This window comes from Eulemur rufifrons, chromosome 27 (genome assembly GCF_041146395.1).
Source record: "Eulemur rufifrons isolate Redbay chromosome 27, OSU_ERuf_1, whole genome shotgun sequence".
In the NCBI taxonomy this organism is placed as follows: domain Eukaryota; kingdom Metazoa; phylum Chordata; class Mammalia; order Primates; family Lemuridae; genus Eulemur; species Eulemur rufifrons.
In genome coordinates, this window is record NC_091009.1 from 31,898,443 (window position 1) to 31,921,701 (window position 23,259).

General features: G+C 36.4%; 1 protein-coding gene and 1 non-coding gene across 2 annotated transcripts in view; one reads left to right on the plus strand and one right to left on the minus strand.

The window, feature by feature from the left end:
• Window positions 1–23,259, plus strand: part of KIF14 (kinesin family member 14) — a 53,262-nt gene that overhangs the window by 17,512 nt on the left and 12,491 nt on the right. Inside the window, exons 13-21 of the mRNA XM_069459558.1 lie at window positions 1,581–1,765; window positions 5,444–5,546; window positions 7,074–7,234; window positions 9,072–9,219; window positions 9,744–9,896; window positions 11,512–11,638; window positions 15,840–15,933; window positions 16,374–16,503; window positions 20,151–20,251. Coding sequence (XP_069315659.1) covers window positions 1,581–1,765; window positions 5,444–5,546; window positions 7,074–7,234; window positions 9,072–9,219; window positions 9,744–9,896; window positions 11,512–11,638; window positions 15,840–15,933; window positions 16,374–16,503; window positions 20,151–20,251 — 1,202 coding nt within the window. The remainder of the gene's footprint in view (window positions 1–1,580; window positions 1,766–5,443; window positions 5,547–7,073; window positions 7,235–9,071; window positions 9,220–9,743; window positions 9,897–11,511; window positions 11,639–15,839; window positions 15,934–16,373; window positions 16,504–20,150; window positions 20,252–23,259) is intronic.
• LOC138375871 (U6 spliceosomal RNA) lies at window positions 2,941–3,048 on the minus strand. Its single transcript, XR_011231576.1, has one exon. It is a non-coding gene; the product is annotated as a U6 spliceosomal RNA (small nuclear RNA).

The window sequence follows — 23,259 nt, forward strand, 5'->3', positions numbered from 1 at the left end:
CAGACATTAGACTGGAGAGAAACGCAAAATTCAGATCATGTCGTACTGAGCAACTCGGACTGAGATGGTTGGGAGCCACTGAAGGTTTTAAATGGAAGGGGAGGGACATCAACAGACTTCTGTTTTAAATAGATTCTTCTGGCAATAACAGTTTGAAAGGTGGGTTTGAGAGAGGCAGGACTGACGGTGGCAGGGAAAGTTACTCACTAGGAAGCTGCTGCTGTGGTTAAGGCAGGAGTTGGTGAGAGCTCGGAGTGTGGCAGTGACAACAGCAATGAATAGTGGAAGAGTTGGATTCAAGAAACAGAAAGGAGGTAAAATTGGTAGGATTGGGAGTTTTTATTTTAGATGTGGTTTTTCAGAGAAATGGAAAAATCAAGAATGACTCCCAGGTTTCAGAATTGTGTGCATTTCATTGTTTAGTTATAAGGTCATTGAGGTGAAGGAAGAAGCCAGGTGACAGTGGGTTGAGGAATGACTCAGCGATAAGGAAATAGAGCCACACCAGGGGACTTTTTGAAAGTGAGAGTTGAGAGAGTCAGGGAAGGGGGCTGTAAGTGTGAGGGGACGGACGTTTTGGTTTTCTGTTTTGTTGTTGTTTCTTTAAAGGATTGAACATTTTTTGTATGACTCAAAATTCCTTAATGGAGTGAAATCGAAAGGAAATTGGAGAAGGCGAGTCAAGAGCAAAGGAAGTGCCCTCAGAAGAAATACTGTAAATGAGCGGTGGGGGGCATACTGTAAGAATTCAGGGGGGAAATTCCTTGGGCATGGCCAGTCCAGCCTCACAAAGGAGGTGGGATTTACATTGGATTTTGAAGCTTGGATAAGGTTTTGTTAGGTAGAGAGAAGGAGGAGAGCCTTGTAGGAAGCGAAAATTGTATGAGAGTAAAGATGGGAAACGTTAAGGGTCCTCAGAAAAGGGTGTGTGGATCAATTTTACTGGAATAAGCAGTTTATATGAGGTCGTAGGAAATGAAATTGTAAAGATAAATGTTGTGATTAGTTTATGAAGGGCTGATTTCTAGGCCAAGGAAGTTTAGTCCTGTCCTGTAGGAATTGAGAAGCCATTGAAAAAGTTTGACCACGAAATTAACATTTTGGGAGTGCCCTTTCAAGAGAATTAATCTGTTATAGGAAACAAGATGGATTGAAAACAGAAGTTGTCGACAGGGCAACCAGGAGGCTGCTGCAGTAGTTCCTGTGTGAGGTGATGAAGGGGCCTGAACTAAGATGATGGCACTGAAGATACAGCAAAAGGAATCGATCCATTCTAAAGATAATCGGTCAATAAGAATAGATGTAATTTGCTGATGATGGTGATACGTGAGTGGACTGAGGATGTTGAAGGGCAGAGAAAGATCAACGTAACTCTAAAAGTCTGAAAGTATGATGGTGACAGTTATAGGGAAGTCATGAAGGAGAGATTCTGTAATAAGGACAGATTCTAAGAAACTTTTAATTTATTGAGACTGTACATAGAATGATTCTAATGTTTAACGCAGATCATTTGTTTTAGGTGAATTTAACAATTTCATGCTGTAGTTAAGATTAATTTTTTTTTTTTTTACTTCTACCAGAAAGCAGGAATTACCTTTCAAATGGACAACCATTTGCCAAACCTTGTTAATCTCAATGAAGATCCACAACTATCGGAGATGCTGCTATATATGATAAAAGAAGGAACAACTACAGTTGGAAAGTATAAACCAAACTCAAGCCATGATATTCAGTTATCTGGGGTGCTGATTGCTGATGATCATTGGTATGTTAATCTTCTTAAAGGCACCTGTTCATTTTTCAGTAGGCTTCCATATCTTGATAATATGTGGTTTCCTTCATATGAGACATTCATTTATACTGATTCTTTGATGTAATTCTTCAAACCCATCTTTTAGTCAGGAGAAACACAAATTCTGAGTATAAAAACCATAGGTCAGTTACTCTCAATATTAGGTACAATATAATGCTTTCAATATTGTTTTGGTGTTCTTGCTCTTTTGATTGTGGGATAATTTCTTTTCTTGGAATTATAATGATGGGCATAAAAGTAAATTTCTATCTTATATGGCAGAATTTTTGGTTAGACTGACAAATTTTAAAATTTTGTTTATGTGAATTTTGTTCACATGAATGGAATGAAATCTGTGTGTATTCTTGGGATGATAGCGTACGTAAACTTTTTTGGCTGTGCCTTGTGTTTTCAAGGCTTATCCATGTTGATGTGGTTTCATTTTCACTGCTATGAAGTATTCCATTGTATGAGTTTATCTCTTACATTGTTATCTATTAAAATCTATCTTATTGACAGACATTTGGGTTCTTGGTAATTTTTTGTTTCCATAATATTGCTATGAGTTGTACATATCTCCTGGTACAAATGTGAAGAATTTCTCTAGAGCAAGTTTCCCACCTGGTAAGCTGAGATACTGACCCTAAGATCCCTCAGGGCAGCTGGTAGCACCTGAGAAGGCCTGAGCTGCCAGATCATAATTTTTTAATTTTGCTATAATAATTTTTAAAGTTTAGGAAGCACTCCTAAATTGTATGTCTAAGAGTAGAGATATTAGGTTGAAGGATATGTGCATATTTAACTTTAGTAGGTAATTTCAAATTGTTTTCCAAAATGATTATTGGTTTCTACTCCCAACTAGCATTGAGGGTACCTATTACTGCACATCCTTGCCAACACTTAGTTCTGTCAGATTTTAATTTATGCCAATCTGGTGAACATAAAATAGTATCTCATTATGGATTCATTTTGTATTTCTTAAATAATGAAGTTGAATGACTTTTCATTCATTTATTGGTCATTTTTGTTTACTCTTATATGACTTGCCTGTTCATGTCTTTTGTCCATTTTTTAATTGGATTGTTTGTTTTTTTCTTAATAATTTGCAGGTGTTCTTTTTTTTTTTTATTTTTACAATATTTTTTCTTTTTAATATGGAACGCTTCACGAATTTGCGTGTCATCCTTGCGCAGGGGCCATGCTAATCTTCTCTGTATCGTTCACAATTTTAGTATATGTGCTGCCAAAGCGAGCACATGCAGGTGTTCTTTATATATTCTGGTTGCCAATCCTTTGTGAGTTTTATATGTTGCAAATATCTCTTTCCTAATGTGTGGCTCATCTTTTCACTCTCTATGGTGCCTTTTGATTGATTGAAGTTCTTAATTTTATTGTAGTAACTGGCATCAATCTTTTCCTTTATGGTTGTTAGTTTTTGTGTCTTGTTTAAGAAAGACTGTTCTACATAGAAGTCATAGAGATGTTCTCGTAATTTTCTTCTGGATGTTTTGAAATTTTGCTTTCACATTTAAGTCCTTAAAGTAGTCTGGAATTTTTATTTTGTGTGAATCCTCTGATAAATTCATTTACTTCCATATGAATAACCACTTCTCCCAGTACCATATATTACATAGTTAATTGCTTCTTTTGTGATCTGGAGTGTTTCTACAAAAAATTTCTAAAAATACGGGAATCTGTTTCTTCTCATTAATACCCCCATAGTCTTAATTACTTGAGCTTTGTAATGAGTCTTTATATCTGGTAAGGCAAATCCTCTTGTTCTTCAGGTCCTTTTGCTTTTCTATTAATTAATTGTTTTCTTTAACAAATAAATATGGTATTATTTACATCAGTGGCAGAGATACAGAACATGCTCCCAAATAGCTAAGAGTCTGGTGAGGGACTAGGAAGCTCCCTGTTTTCCTCGAACTCTGGACTTCCCCTTTAGTACTTTTGTCAGTGTTTGTCTTATGTACTAGACCATGAACTTCATGAGAACTTGTTTCATGTCTGTCTTCACTGCTGACACATACCTGGCTCTTGGGAGCTCAATATAAAGGAACTTTAATGCTCATTAGTGTTTTAATATATTAGGCGTTAGGTGAGTACTGCATACTTAGTGCTTAAATGTAAAGAGGAGGAAGAGTTCACTTCTCACTTGAGCCCTGAAGAAAAGCTTCTTCAGGACTCTAGCACTTAAGTTGGACCTTGAAGGATGGTGGAGGTAAGGGAGAGGATGCCCTATGTCAGGGAAAGACTCAGAAAAGAGGCAAGCCGATGTTACGCAAATTCAGGGTACTGATACAGTCGGTGGTGAGGTGTGGTTCTTAGGGGGAAATAATGGCAGGTAAGGGAGGTTGGTGGTTGAGCGAGATTGTGGAGGGTCCAGAATGGTGGGCCAGGGAATTTTGACAGGAGAATAGATAGAAATAGGAGAGTGAAGGGATCAGAACAAGTAGACACTGTAAACCTTCACCTGGTTAAGGCACTAGACTGGTGGGAGGATGTATTGCCTAAGGGTGAACTATTTTTTCCCCAGATACTTTTCTCTAGATGCTTTAATGGAACTATTATTCTCTAATTACAGATCTTTTTTTTTTTTTTTTTTTTTTGAGACAGAGTCTCACTCTGTTGCCCAGGCTAGAGTGAGTGCCGTGGCGTCAGCCTAGCTCACAGCAACCTCAAACTCCTGAGCTCAAGCGATCCTCCTGTCTCAGCCTCCCGAGTAGCTGGGACTACAGGCATGCGCCACCATGCCCAGCTAATTTTTTCTATATATATTTTTAGCTGTCCATATAATTTCTTTCTATTTTTGGTAGAGATGGGGTCTCGCTCTTGCTCAGGCTGGTCTCGAACTCCTGAGCTCAAACGATCCGCCCACCTCGGCCTCCCAGAGTGCTAGGATTACAGGCGTGAGCCACCGCGCCCGGCCTAATTACAGATCTTGAAGCTTCATCAATAGCTAGATGTCTTTGGTTAGGGCTCAGCTTTTGCTGCAGTTTTCTTTTTTTCTCCTATCCAGTTAAATCAAAGATCAATTGGACTTTGGAATTTCTTTCCTATTCTCTGAATAAAAAGACTCAAAGGAATATGTAGCATTTATAGCTGATTTTCTGCAGTATCATCTTATAGTCAGGGTCTGGTTAATTAGACGACTAAGGGGTATGCTTTTATCTCCATGCTTTTCCTTCTTTTGTGGTACCCCACTTTTCGTGAGGGTAAAAATGTTTGTTCTTTTTTCCATTATTAAATCTCATATATAAAACCAGAAACTTAGAAAAATAAAAGCACTTAAAACTGTTCCATTCATAGGAAATTATTATCAATATTTGAATGTTTTTTTCCTTGAAATTTTTTCCATTTTGGGGGAAGGGCTTTTTTTTTTTTTTTTTTTTTTTTAAGTTATAATCAAAATACATATAATTGAAAATGTATCCACCTCTGGTGGATAGAATTGCTAGAGAGGCCAGGGCTTTTTCATCATACTTCAAAATTTAGTTGAAGGAAAATAAAATAATTTCAAGTTATTGTTACATATTGATATGAACCTTAACACCAAATAAATAACCCAGGCAGGATTATCCCATTTTACTTTTTTCTTACTTTTTAGTATGTCCTGTAATTGTAACAATATGCTTCTTATTTTAACAGTTCTATCAAAAATTTTGGTGGAATAGTGAGTATCATACCAGTTGGGGAAGCAAAGACATATATAAATGGAAAATGTATTTTGGAACCCACAGTGTTACATCACGTAAGTTGATGGATGCTACAATATAAGAAACTCTTTGACTTTGGGCAAGTTATCTAACTTCTCTGAGTCTCAGTTTTCTCCTCTGTAAAATAAGGGAGTTGAGCTAGATTAAGGACTTTTCCATTTCAAAAGTTCTTTTTCCTATTAATTGCCTTCCTTCGTACGAAGACAAAATTTATATTATTATGAACCAGTACTTGAAGAACTGACCACAGACAGCATCATTATGTGTCCTATAAAGCAGTGGTCCCCAACCTCTTTGACACCATGGACCGGGTTCATGGAAGACAATTTTTCCACGGGTGGGGGGTGATGGTTTCAGGATCAATGCAGTGCGTTACATTTGTTGTGCAGTCCAACCTCTCTGCTAGTGATAATCTGTATTTGCAGCTGCTCCCCAGCACGAGCACCACCGCCTCAGCTCCACCTCAGATCATCAGGCTTTAGATTCTCATAAGGAGCACAACCTGGATCCCTCCCATGCAGTTTACAGCAGGGTTCACCCTGCTATGAGAATCTAGTGCCGCTGCTAGTCTGACAGCAGGCGGAGCTCAGGCAGTGATGCGCTCCCTCACCTGCTGCTCACCTCTGGCTGTGCGGCCCAGTTCCTAGCAGGCCCTGGGTTGGTACTGGTCTGCAGCATGGGGAGTTGAAGATGGCAGCTATAAAGAGCTGGGCTTTGGAATTAGGCCAGACAGGGTTGAAACCCTGGCTCTGCCATTTACCATGTGACCTTTGGCAAGTTATTTAACTAGGTGATTGAATACTATCACCCAAATCAGGATACTTTTGAGAGCATTATTAACAATTACAACAGGAGAACAGACATTAACCAGTATGTTGCAAGCAAACTCAGACATATCGTCACTCACTTTATCTTAGCTTTCAGGGATAGCGGAGGATTAAATGAAATAGTAATTTGTGTATAGTTCTTAGATAAGTATCTACAAATAGTAAGCTGTCAGTGAATGTCTTTTATTATTAAGCTCTGTGCTCTTTAGTTTCCTCATTCCTAAAATTGGGATGATAGTATGTATCTCATTGAGTTATGACACAAATGAAATAATATACAGTCATGTACCATATAATGATGTTTTGGTCAATGATGGACCACATATATAACAGTGGTCCCATAAGATTATAATACCATACTTTTATTGTACCTTTTCTATATTTAGATATGTTTAGATACATAAATATTTACCTTTGTGTTACAGTTGCCTATAGTATTCAGTACAGCAACATGCTGTACAGGTTTGTAGCCCCAGAGCAATAGGCTGTAGTATAGCCTGGGTGTTGAGTGGGCTATACAGTCTCGGTTTGTGTAAGTGCGCTCTGATGTTCACACGTATCACTGTATATAAAGTGCTTAACACGGTGTTTGGCATATAGAAAGTAATAAATGTTAGTTGCTATGATTTTTATGTTTGTCATTAGTAATATTAGACTATTTTGAGCACAATTATTTTTCCATGTAATTTTTTGGTTCCCACTTACCTCAAGTAGTAAATTTTTTGTGTGTTTTAGGGTGATCGGGTGATTCTTGGTGGAGATCATTATTTTAGATTTAATCATCCAGTGGAAGTCCAGAAAGGAAAAAGACCATCTGGTAGAGATACTCTTATAACCGAGGGTCCAAAAGACTTTGAATTTGCAAAAAATGAGTTGCTCATGGCACAGAGATCACAGTAAGTATTATTGTTGATATGGAAATAGTAAGTGTGTGAGAGAGGTCTGCAACAGAGAGTTAGTCACTTTGTGCCAGTCTCTAGAAATTAACTCTTTGGCTGCTGGTTTCTAGTGATGTAATTTTTTCTTGGTACATTCATTCAGCAAACATTTATTGAGCACCTATTATGTGTCTGTCACTGTACCAAGTGCTGGGGGTAAAAGGAATAATAATGGAAATTTAGCTCCCGTGCTAAAGGAACTTCATTGTCTTATGGGGCTGATAGACATTTATGATGGCACTATGACAGAGTGCTCTGGCAGAGTCCTGCGCTGTGTGGTGTAGGAGGTTATGGGATGACACCTGGCCACAGCTGGTGATTAGCAAAGGTTTCTAGAGGATGAGAAGACGTGCCCTAGAGCAAAGTCCCGAGAGACTATTAGAGGTTAGCCAGAGGAAGACTGGGGAAGTGTACCTTTGTTTTTCTTTTCTTCTTTTGCCCCAGTTCATGCAATATTGTAGGATTTCTGGCTCGAACAGTATCCTTGTAAGCTAAATGCTAAAGTATATATAAATAAAATGCTAAAGAATTTGGACTTTATCTTAAGGGATAAGGGAACCATTATAAAAATTTTAAGCAGATATGAGACACTCATGATCAGAATCACAGTTTTAGAGAGATCACCATGACCCATGTCGAGAGAATGGATTAGAGGTAGAGCAAGGTTACAGGCTGCAAATGCAGTTAAGAAACTAGTGAAGGGAGCTGAGAGTAGTGTGGTTAGGTAGGACAGAAATATAAAGGAAATAAAATCAGCAAGCGTTGATGACTAAAGAGGATGAAGGGAAGAGGAATCAAGAACGACTAGTATGGGCTGGACTAACCTTGCGTTGTCACCTTTTAAAAAGCCCAAAACTGTTTTTGTCCTCTTTTTCAAAATTTTTTTGTTGTAGTAGAATATACTTAGCATAAAATTTACCATTTAAGCCATTTTTAAGTGCATGGTTCAATGGCATTAAGTACCTTGCCAGTGTTGTGCAACTATCACCACTGTCCATCTCCGGAAATTTTTCATCATCTCAAACCGAAACTCTGTATCCATTAAACAGTAACTCCCCATTCTGCTTCTTCCCTAGCCCTGGGAACCACTGGCCCTCTTTCTTTTGACATTCTTTTTCTTTTTTCATATAGAATATACAGAATGGAAATTTCTGTATAGCACAGTTGCTGAAGCACTCATTTTTTTGAGAAGAAAGAAACTTTTTAGTTCTCCATAATCATTGATGCTTTTTCTCCTGTATATTGAGAAGGAGAACTAGCTAACTTAATGTTTTAAATATTAAAACTTCACATTATTATAAATGGTTGAATATATGATACAATCTCTGTTGTATCAGCTTTTTATATTATATGTTTTTCAAGTCATTTCAGTATTTTCCTAATCTATGATGTAAACATAAACTAAAAGTTATTGATATATGAAATATAATTTTTGCTCTAACCACTGTTAGTTTAACATAAAATACCTTTACTTTGTGTTTAATATTTACTACAGTGTTTAATATGATATGTTTTTATATAATTTATTTTCCTTAAGCATTTGAAAAATATATTTAAATATTAGGCATCTGCAATAGTAACTAAGTTAGAAATAAGCAAATTTTCATCCTGGTTTTTTTTTGTGTATATCAACAATTCTAGAGCCAATGAAAATTTTAATAACATGGTTGATAGAATGTCAGAAATTAAGTTTTAAATTTTTGTTAAATAGAAAACACTTTAATATGATTAAGAACTATTATGGTATATAAAGAATTCTTAACACGTACCCTGTCAATATCTTGCTACTTTGTAGACTTGAAGCGGAAATAAATCAGGCACAGTTGAAAGCAAAGGAAGAAATGATGCAAGGAATCCAAATTGCAAAAGAAATGGCTCAGCAAGAGCTTTCCTCTCAAAAAGCTGCATATGAAAGCAAAATAAAAGCACTGGAAGCAGAACTGGTAAAAGGGAGAATTGAGTTGGTTTTTTTCTTCCTTATACCCCAAGTGATGAGTTGATTGAAAAATTGATTATGTCCTTGTGAGGGAACTGGGGGACTATCAGAGATTAGAAAGTCAAAGCCACAGTGACTCTTGGCCCTCTTTAATTCTGTAATACTTTAGGAAGCAAGTTGGTAGCAGATAATGGCCACTGGAGGAAGAAGAAAAATAAGACTTCTTCCTTCTGCCACTTGGGTCGTGGCTTTCTCCATGGTTTACTGGCAATCTTGTATTACCAGAAACCCATTTTAGAGAAGAATACTCTAAAAAGTTTGACTAGTTAAAAATCTAACTATTTTTAGTTAGATTAGTTAACCTGAATGAAGTGGAGAAGCTATAGGGCAGCTTATCTATTATTGAGTAATTTCTTGTACATTGATTAAAGAAAGGGACTTTTTAACTTTTTTGGTTTTTTTTTTTTTTTTTTTTTTTATAAAAATGCTCTGTTTTTTTTTCCCTGAGTTATTTTTTATTACTCTTTAAAGAAAGAAGAGTCTCAGAGGAAGGAAATGCAGGAAATAAATAACCAAAAGGCTAATCACAAAATTGAGGAATTAGAAAAGGCAAAGAAGCATCTTGAACAGGAAATATATGTCAACAAAAAGCGATTAGAAATGGAGACTTTGGCGACAAAGCAGGTAATTTCATTTTATTGCTAGTTTGCTCTATTCTGAGGAAAAGCTGGATTTTTTTTTTTTTTTTTTAAAGAGGTTATGGTATCTTGACAGAAGAAAGCCAAATGCAGGTCTGTAGGTGAGGATGATTCTTCTTGCCTGAAAGCTTATGTCCTGGTAGTGCTCACAGATCTGCTCATAGATCATCACACAGAGATTTTGAGAGAGACAGAGCTCTTATTTCCAGCTAATTGCACTCCTGTTTTCTCTTTTTATGCCTCTACAACTGTCTGGTCATCAGTTATGCCAAATAATGTAAATAAGTGAACTAGTACGATGGCATGCTATGTAGAAGGAAGACAGTTACAGCTCTTACAGTAAGTCATATCCTGATGGCAGAATGAAATATTATCTGCCCATGGGAAGAGCAGCAACAGGCTGTCTCCTAAGAAAACACACAGTAGGGCATTCTTTGCCCCAGTCTTATGAGCATGGCACCTACTTTTGTCATCCTGTTGAGGACACAGGCATCTTTCAGGGGCTGACTCACATTAACCAATTTCACAATACTGAAGGATAAGACCAGAATGTTAACCTATTAATACCTTCAGTCACCTTACTGTCAGCATTTTTGGCCATTGTTTCTCTTTATGTTAGTGGTTCTCAGAGTGTGGTCTCCAGACCAGCAGCATGAGCATCAGATGGGAACCTGTTGGAAATGCAGATTCTCAGGCCCCGTTTTAGACCTGCTGAGTCAGAAACTCCGGGAGTGGGGCCTGCAGTCTATCTGAACAAGCCGTGTGGGAGATTCTGATGAATACCAAAGTTGCAAAGCTGCTGTTGTGGTTCTTTGTGTCTTAATCTGAACGTTTTACTCTCAAATATCACTTTTATTTCTCTTTTTTTCCAAGTTTATGGGATTAGAGACACGAGACGATGGGGGGGTGTGGGGGGGCGGTGGGGGGTGGAGGTAGAAGCACGTACTCCTAGTGATCCCAAAGTACTGGTGCTATAACATAGTGAGCGGCACAAAGTGGCTAGTGAACCACCGCAGAGAGTTTTAGGAGAAAAACACAGAACTGTTTAAATCTTGAAAACAGTTATTGTTAGTGGGCTATTATAAGGCTTATTGAGGCGAAACTGAGTTTCTTGTGTCTTTTAAATTGATCTTTATTTAGTCAACAAATGTTCTTGAGTGTGGCCTTTTTTGAGCAGTTTTTCCTTTTTTTTTTTTTTCCCTAAATTTTCTTACTTCCTATCAATTGGAAGAAATAGATAATGTCATAAAAAATTCCCAATGATTTTGTTGTGGGGAAAAAATCATTTTAAAGGAAATTTTATAAACTATTTTATAAAAACCTTTTATGTTGAATAAAACACATAAAACATGTTAACTATATATGCTTTTATAACTATAAAATGAGGTTTAATTATAGTTTGTTATCAATCTGTTTTTTTTTTAAAAAAACAGACTTATTGTATATTTAAAGTATACAATGTGAGGTTATGGGACACATATAAGTAGTAAAATGGTTGCTATAGTGAAGCAAATTAATATATCCATCATCTCAGTCTGGTTTTATAAATTCTCTCTTTGCATATTCTCACTTGTGGGTCTCTGTGAATGAACGTCAATTAGGCTTTAGAAGACCATAGCATCCGCCATGCAAGAATTCTGGAAGCGTTAGAAACTGAAAAACAAAAAATTGCTAAAGAAGTAGAAATTCTACAGCAGAATCGGAGTAATAGGGATAAAACTTTTACAAGTGAGTATATGCTGACTTTAGCAAACGTTTTCTAAAGTTATGTATGTCATTATATGTAATTACTAAAATGTTAGTTGCCTTTATATTTTCAAAATGTTTTTTCTAGATGTTGAATTTTGTGGATCTAAATACATTTTTAGGAATGATTGTCTTTAGAATATTCAGTTTTTAGAATATTTAGTTATACTAGTGCTACAGACTGAATGTTTGTGTCTCCCCAAAATTCGTATGTTGAAAATACTAACCCCCAGTGCAGTGGTGTTAGGAGGTAGGGCCTTTGGTAGGTGATTAGGTCACGAGGACACAGCCCTCATAAGTGGAATTAGTGTCCTTATAAAAGACATTCTTGCGAGCACCCTCACCCTTCCACCAAGCAAAGACACAGCAAGAAGATGGCAGGACAGGCCCCTCGCTAGAACCCGACAGTGCTGGCACCCTCGTCTCAGGCTTCAGCCCTCAGAACTGTGAGAAATAAATCTCTGTTGTTTATAAGCCACCCAGGCTATGATAATTCGTTATAGCACTCCAGCTCAGCAAAGAGTAAACAAAGTTTTAAGTAGTATTTTCAGGTACAACATGTTTTAAAAAATTGTATCTTATTCTAATCCTTAATCCATCATTTATATCCAGTTGTGCTTCATCATGGGGTATTTTGTTTTCTTCTTCATGTGGACATTTTTTTTTCTTTTTTCTTTTTTTTTTATTACCCCCACCTTCCCCTAACGTCACTTCTGCTCCCGCTTTCCGGGGGAAGGAGGGGACAGCGGCTCCGACATTTTTTTGTCTTAAGAGATTTTTTTTCCTAGCTTTATTGAGGTATAATTGACAAATAAAAATTGTATATATTTAAGGTGTACAACACAATGTTTTTATATACATTGTGAAATGATTATCACAATCAAGCTAATATCCATCACCTCACGTAGCTGCTTTTTTTTCTTGTGGTGAGAACACTTAGGATCTACTCTCTTAGCAAATTTCAAGTATACACTACAGTGTTATTAACTATAGTCAACTTGCTGTACATTTTATCTCCACAATTTATTCATCCTGCGTAACTTCATATCTTTGTATCTTTTGACCGGTGTCTTCCCATTTCCCCCATCCTGCGGCAGCTTCTGAGTTCAACTTCCTTAGGTTCTATATGTAAGTGAGATCATGCAGTGTTTATCTTTCCGTGTCTAGCTTGTGTAATTTACCATAATGTCCTCCAGGTTTATCTATGTTGTTGCAAATGATGAGATGTCCTTCTTTTTTATGGCTGAATAGTATTTCATTATATAGAGATACCATTCTTTATTCAGTCATGTCAGCAGACACTTGGGCTGTTTTCGTATCTTGGCTGTCGTGAATAATGCTGCAACAAAGAGGAAGTGCAGATACTTCTGTGAAATACTTTTTCATTTTCTTTGCATATATAGCCACAGTGGGACTGCTGGATTATATGATAGTTGTATTTTTAATTGTTTGAGCAACCTCTCTACTGTTTTCCATAATGGCTTTACCAATGGACATTTACAACAACAGTGTACAAGGGTCCTCTTTTCTCTACATCCTTGCCAACACTTGTTATCTCTTGTATTTTTGATAATAGCTGTCCTAATTGTATGAAGTAATATCTGATTGTGGTTGTGATTTGCATTTCCCTGATGGTTAGTTACGTTGAACACCTTTTCACATACCTGTTGGCCATTTGTATGTCTTCTTTTGAAAAATGTCTGTTCAGGTCCTTCGCCCATTTTTTAACTAGTTTATTTTTTTGCTATTGAGTTGTTTGTGTTTCTTTTATATTTTGCATATTAATCCCTTGGCAGATGTATGTATGGCTTGCACATATTTTCTCCCATTTCATAGGTTGTCTCTTCACTCTGTTAATTGTTTCCCTTTGCCGTGCAGAAGCTTTTGCATCTACATTCATCAGGGGTACTGGCCTGTCATTTTCTTTTCTTATGGTGTCCTTGTCTGGCTTTAGTATCAGGGTAATGCTGGCTTTGCAAAATGAATTGAAAGTGTTCCCTCCTCTTCAGCTTTTTGTAAGAGTTTGAGAAGGATTAGCATTGATTCTTTTTTTTTTTTTTGAAACAGAGTCTTGCTCTATTGCTCAGGTTAGAGTGCCATGGCGTCAGCCCAGCTCACAGCAAACTTCTGGGCTCAGGCAGTCCTCCTACCTCAGCCTTCCGAGTACCTGGGACTATAGGCACATGCCACTATGCTGCTAATTTTTTCTATTTTTAGTAGACAGGTTCTCGCTCTTGCTCAGGGCGGTCTCCAACTCCTGAGGTCAAGCAATCCTCCCTCCTTGGACTCCCAGAGTGCTAGGATTACAGGCATGAGCCACTGTGCCCGTCCAGTATTAATTCCTTTGATTGCACCTCTTTGTCTTGTTTTGGTACCTTTCTATGTGGAATACAGTGCTTTTTAAATGTAAACTTTGTTTTCATTATGGAAAATTTTACACAAACTGTGAAAGTAGAGAGATTGTTACAGTAAACCCTTATGTACTTATTGAACAATTATCAACACATGTTCAATTTGTTGCTGCTATATCCCCTTGCTTCCCTACTCTATTTTGAAGCAAATCCAAGACATCATATAATTTGAGATGTACATGCTTCACTGTATATCTCTAAATTATTAATAGATGAAGACGCTGTTTTCTCTTTTTCTGTCACTCTTTAAAGCATTACCATGATATTATTATCACATCTAAAAATTAATTTCTTACACTCATCAAATATCTACTCCATATGCAAATTTTCTGGATTGTTTCATACTTTTTTTTTAAACACTTGATTTGTTTGACTCCGGATAAAACATGATCCACCATTGTGTTTGGTAGGTGTGCCTTTTAAGTCTCTTTTAATCTGTAAATTCGCTATTCTCTTCTTTCTCTCTCTCCCTCTACAATTCATTTGTTGAAGAAATCAGATCAGTTGTCCTGTAGAGTTTCTGGGATTCTGGATTTTGCTGATTGTGTCTCCATGGTGTTGCTTAACAGGTCTCTCTATTTCTGTATTCCCTAGAAAGTGGTAGTTAAACCTATAGGCCTATCAGATTCAGGTTCAATTTTTTAGCAAGAATATTTGGTAGGCATATGGTATATTTTCTATAACTTCTACCTTAAGATATTTTAAAAAATATTAATACTCTTTATATTTGTTGCAAGAGATAAATATATTAATACATCTTTTTATTCTCATAGGGCCTAGAACAGTGCCTTACAATGATTACTTGATTTTTTTATTAATATGAATAATGAGATTTATCCTTCTAGAAAACTATTTTTAGTGGACGACTGGTTATAAGTTTGAACAGTTTAGAAAATATTTATGATAAAATCTTAAATTGGGAAAATGAAATTGTAAACTAAATTGTTTTCCTCTTTTATTTTAGTGTCTTGATATATGTATATACACACACATATTTAATATATCAAAACATAAAAGTAAACCTTGTTTTTATATTTATATATATTTTGTAGTTTTTTAGGGAAAATACGAAAGGGATATGGTTCTATGTTAAGTACGGCTGTAATATACTTTACCTGATACTTTAAAGAAATTAGAAATTAGGAAAAAAAGAAATTAGAAAAAAAATCTGTGCAAATATCAGAAAGAAAAGCATTGTCTTTCTTTGGTGTTTCTTCTTTTACGATTCCTCATCCTTTTTGTGTCAACTTCAGTTTTCTTCCATCCCTCCACAGGCGAAAGAACTCATATTTTATTTTTAAAATGAGGACTGAAGAAAAATTACTCAAATACCATTATCTTTTTCCAATATAGAGTTAAAATCATTCATTTAAAATGAATAATTTGGCTGGGCGCAGTGGCTCATGCCTGCAATCCTTGCACTCTGAAAGGCCCAGGCGGGCAGATCGTTTGAGCTCAGGAGTTCAAAACCAGCCTGAGCAAGAGCAAGACCCCATCTCTACTAAAACAATAGAAAGAGATTAGCTGGACAACTTAAAATATATAGGAAAAATTAGCCGGGCATGGTGGCACATACCTGTAGTCCCACCTACTTGGGCGGCTGAGGCAGGAGGATCACTTGAGCCCAGGAGTTTGAGTGAGACTCTGTCTCAAAAAAAAAAAAAAAAAAAATTAAATAAAATGAATAATTTTTTTTCAGGAATTGTTCTGCCTAGTGAAACATGTTAGTGCTCATAAAGTATTTTGAATCTTCTTTGTGTACTTTCTATTAGTTCAGACAAATTGGAGCTCCATGAAACTCTCAATGATGATTCAGGAAGCCAATGCTATCAGCAGCAAATTAAAAACATACTATGTTTTTGGCAGGTGAGTAATTATCCTGATTATAAAACATTCTTTGTTTTAAACTAGTTGACCTTCCTGTAGTTTGTCTAAAGTCTGTTCTACAGTGCGTGTCTTGGAAGAAGGTGGTATCAGAATCCCTGTGACACTTGCGGACTGACTCCCTTTTAAAAGCTCACCCTGGAGTGAAAGGGGTTTCAGCAGTTAACACACTAGTATATTTATAAGCAGAATAATTTTAGATATTTTAGAAATTTGCTAATTTTCTTTTGAGTTGAAAATTTATCAGTATTCCACTTTTTAAAAAGAGATATACCTTATTAGAATTATTTAACACTTAACTATGGAAAAATTAAATCAGTGGACTGAATTTTTATGGGAATTATTCTGCTCCAGAAAACTCTTAATATAAATGGGTGTGTATGTTTTAAGATAAACTTTTTTTTTTTTGGTTTTTCTTTCAGACATGCCGTATCAGATAAAGGTAGTTCTGACACTTCTGTTCGGATTCAGAACCTGAAACTAGGGATCTCAACTTTCTGGAGTCTGGAAAAGTTTGAATCTAAACTTGCAGCAATGAAAGAACTTTATGAGGTTTGGAATGTTATTAAATCTCTATAAACTTTTTAAAATAAAATATAAAAGTGACATATTCTCAGTAAAGAAAATTTGGAAAATAAAAGGCAATCTGTCAATCACCCAAGCCAACCAATGTTAAGAATGATGTATATTTAGTTTACTTTTGCCTTTAAATGGGGTTTTATTGGTTTATTTTAATGTAGTTATAAGCATTATAGAGAAATTTAGTGCTGCATCTGTTCAGTTATAATTGTATATTTCAAAAATTTTACATTTAATCTTCAGGGAAGAAGAAATTTGATAGACATAAAGCAAATTGCACCATTTGAATTTATCTTCCTATGCCTAATAATGTGTATTTTTACATATTTACATTTACATTTTCCCATTGCTGTGCTTTGGGTATTTCCAGTTGTTTTTTGCTTTTTATAGTCACAGCTAAAAATATCTCTGTACATATTAGTTTTTAATATCTTATTTGCTTGTCTTCTGTTTTTTAAAGTGGAACTCAAAATACGAACTTTTTATTACACTTTGATGCTCACTGACAAATTGCTTGCCAGAAATATTGTCATTTACCAATGTTACTAGTTTGCTTTAATTTGTATTTTAATAATGAGTGAATCTGAGGGTTTGACTCTGTTTCTTTATGGGTAAAGTATATGTTCCTGTCCTTTGAATTTTTTAAGTGAAATGTGGGTAATGAACTGTTAAGTAATACATCTATACAAGTTCTTTACATTTTGATCATAAGCCTTTATTTTATATTTATCATATACATTTTTTCCTGATTATATAATCTTTTTCTTGGTTTCATTTTGTTACGTGGGCATTTTTAATTTGGTATATTTGAATCTATCTGTTAACCCAGATATTGTCCAACCTCTGCATTTTCTTTTAGTTTTTTAAAAATGTTTACATCTTTGAATCACATAGGATTTATTATGGTGTATTGTGAGAGGTATGAATTTAAAGTTAATTTTTCTTATTATTTAATTATCACTAAAATAGTTGCAACATGTATTAAATTGTTGCATTGGTACTATTTGTCAAATATACTACTTTAAGTAATGTGACTCTATATGGAATTATATTCTACACTATTTCGGTAATTACAGTGATGAAGATATATGTAAAAACTTACAGGATGCTGACATATTATAGCCTAATGCTTGAATTGTTTAATAGAAAAATGAAAATAAATAACTCATCTAGAAAATAGTAAAATAAAACAAAGGAAAGCAATTGAAGGAATCATTATAAGATAAAAATAATAATGAATTAGAAATTAATAAATCAAAGTTCTGGTTCTTTGAAAAAATAAATGTGATTTTAGGAATGAGAAATGGTATTTAAAGATAAGGAAAATGTTTAAAAATTTTATTGTAAAATTTTATTTTAATAAATTGACAATTTTCTAACAAAGACTTTGTAGAAAAAAATAAATTATGAAGTCTGACTTAATAGATGAATAGCCTTGTAATAATTCAAAAAGTTTGTCGACAAACTGGCCTCAAGAAAAAACAGTGGAGGAATAAAAGGTGCTGATCCCAGTCAGTTTTATGGGTAAGCTCTTTTAAACTTCCAAAGAGCTGATAAATCGTATTCTGTTTAAACTATTCTAGAACATAACAAAAAATAGAAAGTGTCACAGTTCATCTTAGGATGCTAGAATGACAGTGATTAAAAACAAAACAAACAAAACCCACAAAAACTGAAAAGATGACTCAGAAGAAAATTACCAACCAATGTTAATATGAACACAGCTATAAAAATCCTGAATGAAATGTTAGTAAGTCAAACCCCAAACTATATATAAAGAATACTTATACCATGATCAGGTAGGGTTTATTCCAGCAATGGAAAGTATATTCATAATAGAAAATCCACAAAGACTGAAAGGAATCTTACCAAAACACTGGCAGTGTTTATGTCTAAAGGGTGGGTTTTTGAGTGGTTTTAAATTTTTCTTTGTGTTTATATGTATTCATAATTTCCAGATTTTCTACAATGAATTTGAATTGCTTATATACTTTTAAATTTTTTTATTTTACTTTTTTTACAGACAGGGTCTCACTCTGTTGCCCAAGCTGGAGTGCAGTGGCATCATCATAGCTCACTGCAGTCTCAAACTCCTGGGCTCAAGGGATCCTCCTGCCTCAGCCTCTCAAATAGCTGAGACTACAGGTGTATGCCACCATGCCTGGCTAATTTTTTTCATTTTTTTAGACATGCGGTCTTGCTGTGTGGCCTAGGCTACTCTTGAACTCCTACCCTCAAGCGATCTTCCTGCCTCGGCCTGTGAAGTTGCTGGGATTACAGGCATGAACCACCACACCAGGATGCCTATGTATTTAGAATAACAAAAAATAGTATTGAGGTCATTTGACCATTCTTGCCTTGCCATATACTTTATTTATTTATTTTTTTGAGACAGAGTCTGGCTGTGTTGCCCAGACTAGAGTGCCGTGGTGTCAGCCTAGCTCACAGCAACTTCAAACTCCCGGGCTTAAGCGATCCTCCTGCCTCAGCCTCCCGATTAGCTGGGACTACAGGCACGTGCCACCATGCCTGGCTAATTTTTTCTATATATATTTTAAGTTGTCCAGCTAATTTCTTTCTATTTTTAGTAGAGACAGGGTCTCGATCTAGCTTAGGCTGGTCTCAAACTCCTGACCTCGAGCGATCCTCCCGCCTCGGCCTCCCAGAGTGCTAGGATTACAGGCGTGAGCCACCGCGCCCGGCCAGCCTTGCCATATACTTTAAAACCTAGTGGTTGAATTACCCTCACTGTTAACTTACTTCCCACTTTCAGCTATTCATTACAGTTCTTTACTTGTTTTTCCATAGAATTATAATGTCTCTGAATCAAGCTCTATATAATATTTTGCTAGAATTTTAATTGGTATTATTTTAAATATATAAAATATAGATTATCATCATGATCAATATATTCAACCAGGAAGTGACTGCATCTTTACATCATTAAGATTATTCTTTCATTTCTTTCCTGAAGATTTTATTGTTTTTACTATGACTTCCAAATCCCAAGTTTATTATTTCTGAATTTTTTTTTTTTTTTTTTTTTTTTTGAGACAGAGTCTCACTCTGTTGCCCAGGCTAGAGTGAGTGCCGTGGCGTCAGCCTAGCTCACAGCAACCTCAAACTCCTGAGCTCAAGCGATCCTCCTGTCTCAGCCTCCCGAGTAGCTGGGACTACAGGCATGCACCACCATGCCCGGCTAATTTTTTCTATATATATTTTTAGCTGTCCATATAATTTCTTTCTATTTTTAGTAGAGATGGGGTCTCGCTCTTGCTCAGGCTGGTCTCGAACTCCTGAGCTCAAACGATCCGCCCACCTCGGCCTCCCAGAGTGCTAGGATTACAGGCGTGAGCCACCGCGCCCGGCCTATTTCTGAATTTTTTAAATGATTTCTGTTGCTTTTATTAAAAGTAGCACTCTTTTAATATAATCCCTAACATCATATGATTGATTTTTAATTTTATCAGGAATGTGATTTTTTTAGACTTTTGTTAGATGACCTGTAATTTTAAAAATTTTATGTTGTAAACGTAAGAACATGTTTAAACATTTTTTTCTTAGTTGCTAAACATTTTTTCACCCATAATTAATGAAACTGTGTATGGTATTTTTCTTAGAGTAATGGTAATAACAGGAGTGAAGATGTCTTTTGTGATCCTGAAGATGAATGGGAACCTGACATCACAAATGCACCGGTTTCTTCATATTCTAGAAGGAGGTAAAGACGTTTTTGTTATTGGTTTTCTTGTTCTGGAGAGAATTATATATATGATATATAATTTCCTTATTTTAAAAGATGGCTATGTCTATGAAGGGAACCCAGAAATATAAAAGGAATATTACGGGGCTTTATTGTTTTTGTTTCTGTTTTTGTTCTGAGACAGAGTCTGGCTCCATTGCACCGGGTAGAGTGTAAGTGGCCTCATCATAGCTCACTGCAGCCTCAAACTCCTGGGCTCAAGTGATCCTCCTGCCTCAGCCTCCCCGGTGGCTGGGACTATAGGTACATGCCGCCTCTCCCGGCTAGTTTTTCTATGTTCAGTACAGACGGGGTCTTGCTCTTGCTTAGGCTAGTCTCAAACTCCTGAGCTCAAGCTGTCCTCCTGCCTTGGCCTCTCAAGAGTGCTAGGATTACAGGCATGAGCCACTGTGCCTGGCCAGGAATAGTATGTTAATGATCAAATTACAGCATTTAGGGCATTAAATTGTTCATCAGTCAGTTAGAGGAACTAAAATTAAAATGTTCAGTATTTCATCCTTAAGTCTTAAGTGCAACTTGGAGTAGCATAAATCTAATTTCCTATAAAAAGGAACAATATTTATTACTTTGAAGTTACCCTTTCTCAAGAACTTGGCATATTCTATGATATTTTATTGTAAGTTACAGAATTTTAGGCCGGGCGCGGTGGCTCACGCCTGTAATCCTAGCACTCTGGGAGGCCGAGGCGGGTGGATCGCTCGAGGTCAGGAGTTCGAGACCAGCCTGAGCAAGAGTGAGACCCCGTCTCTACTAAAAATAGAAAGAAATTATATGGACAACTAAAATATATATATACAAAAAATTAGCCGGGCATGGTGGCGCATGCCTGTAGTCCCAGCTACTCGGGAGGCTGAGGCAGTAGGATCGCTTAAGTCCAGGAGTCTGAGGTTGCTGTGAGCTAGACTGACGCCACGGCACTCACTCTAGCCTGGGCAACAGAGTGAGACTCTGTCTCAAAAAAAAAAAAAAAAAAAAAAAAAAAAAGTTACAGAATTTTAAATGCAGTCAGGTTGGTATGAGCACCACAAAAGAATAAATCATGGTGATAGAGAACTTCTATGTATGACAAATGTTGCTTATTAACTCAAAACATAAGACTTCCACAGTGAATAACAGATGCTTTTTAAGGAAAAACTCGTTCTCCTTAGACCTCAGGTATTTAGAGAGGCAAAATGGTATCATGGAAAGGCTTTGGTCTTGAAAGGAATTTAGCTCCTTAGTTTGGTTTTTAAACAAATATTTCTGTGATGACTACTGTCTGCCATGCCCTGAGGAAACAAAGATAAATAAAAAATACTCCCTGTCATCAAGGACCAGGAATTGAGGAAAGTAGAGGCAGGAGCAGGTGATGAAAACTTGAACTAAGGCCGGGCAGAAGGGCTGGAGAGGAGAGTCCGGTTTTATGCATACTCGAGATGCAGAATCCAGTGGATTTGGTTGCTAGTCGTGGGGCTGAAGGTGTGAAAGGGCAGAAGGACGACTCCTGGTTGTAAGTTAGGTGACTGATGAGAGGAAAGTGGTGCTCCTTGAGATGGAGAGTTGTTTACTTTTGAACATGGGAGTTTGAGGTTCCCAGGGGACATCCAGGTGCATATTTAGATCTAGAACTTTGAAGGAGGGAGGTGGGAATTTTCAGGATGTTAAGGGTCACTATTCATCCATCAACAGAAGCATTATCATTTTCGAGAACCCTTACTGAATGCTGGCTAGGCATCATCTCATTTAGTACTCATCACAGACCTGTGAAGTAGGTATGCTCATGGTTCCCATTTTACAGAGGAAGAAACTGAGAAGTTAGGTTAAGTAGCTTGTCCAGAGTCACAGAGCTGATAAGATGAAGAGCTGGGACTCAAATCTAAGTTTGGGTGACTGCAAAGCTCATGATTTTTGTAACTGCCAAGCCATATTGCCTCTCCATTGCATGCAAAAGAGCAATATCTTTCTGTTTAATCATTTTTGTTTTTTTAAACTTCATTGTCTTTGGCTGCAGGTCAGAATCAATTTGGGTTTCCATACGTTTTTAAGCCTCTCTTGTTGTTTTTGACCTGGCTTATTTTAAACTAATTTATAATTTTCCTCAAAGAGATTGATGGAATAATTTACAGTGACCGTTTCCCTGCAATTTCTGCTTTATTTGCTGTGTGCTAACTGGTAAGCTACAGTAAGAAATTACTAAGACGCAACAAGCAAATACAAAGCATATCACTGAAACAAAACTGAGCTCCTTGAGTATAGGGAACATACCTGTATTCCCTACAATGTAGTACAGTGAAAAGGTCACAGCCTCTGTTATCTGAGTCCTGGGTTCTAATCTATGCCTAGTGTGGTCATAGGCAAGTGACCTTACATCTTTAGGCTTCAGTTTTCTCATCTGTAAAATGAAGACAGTCATATATATAATACCTACTCTACAGGGATTTATCATTAAAATTAAGTGAGGTCATACGTATAGTGCAGCTACTGCTCCTGCTACTTCTTCTATGATCAGATAACCTACGACATGGGACTGACGATGACGTCACGGAGTTGTTGCAAGGATTAGAGAGAGTGAGTGTAAATAAAGCTCCTGCCGCAGTGGGTGGCAGCTCTGATGATTATTGCATGCTTAATGTAGACTGAAGAAGATTAAATCTTAGAACACAGAGAAGATACGGTTTCTGGTCCAGTACCAATAAACAGATAGTGATATCTTCAGGTGATTTGTCTTGAGGACTCAGGATAGAGTTTGGCTCTGGTACTAAAGTGAGCTGAAGATGGTCTTTGGTGGAATTGGGTGGATAGAGTTTGGGATACTTAAGCCAATGCAGAGTAACATAAACCTCCCCAAAATTTAAACCAGGTCAACAAATTCATCAGAGAGTGATTTATGAATTCCTTTGGAGTTTAGAATTACTGATTTCTTATTATTTTTATTAAACAGCTGTAAACTTTGTGTACTTAGAATTATGGATCACAATATGAACATT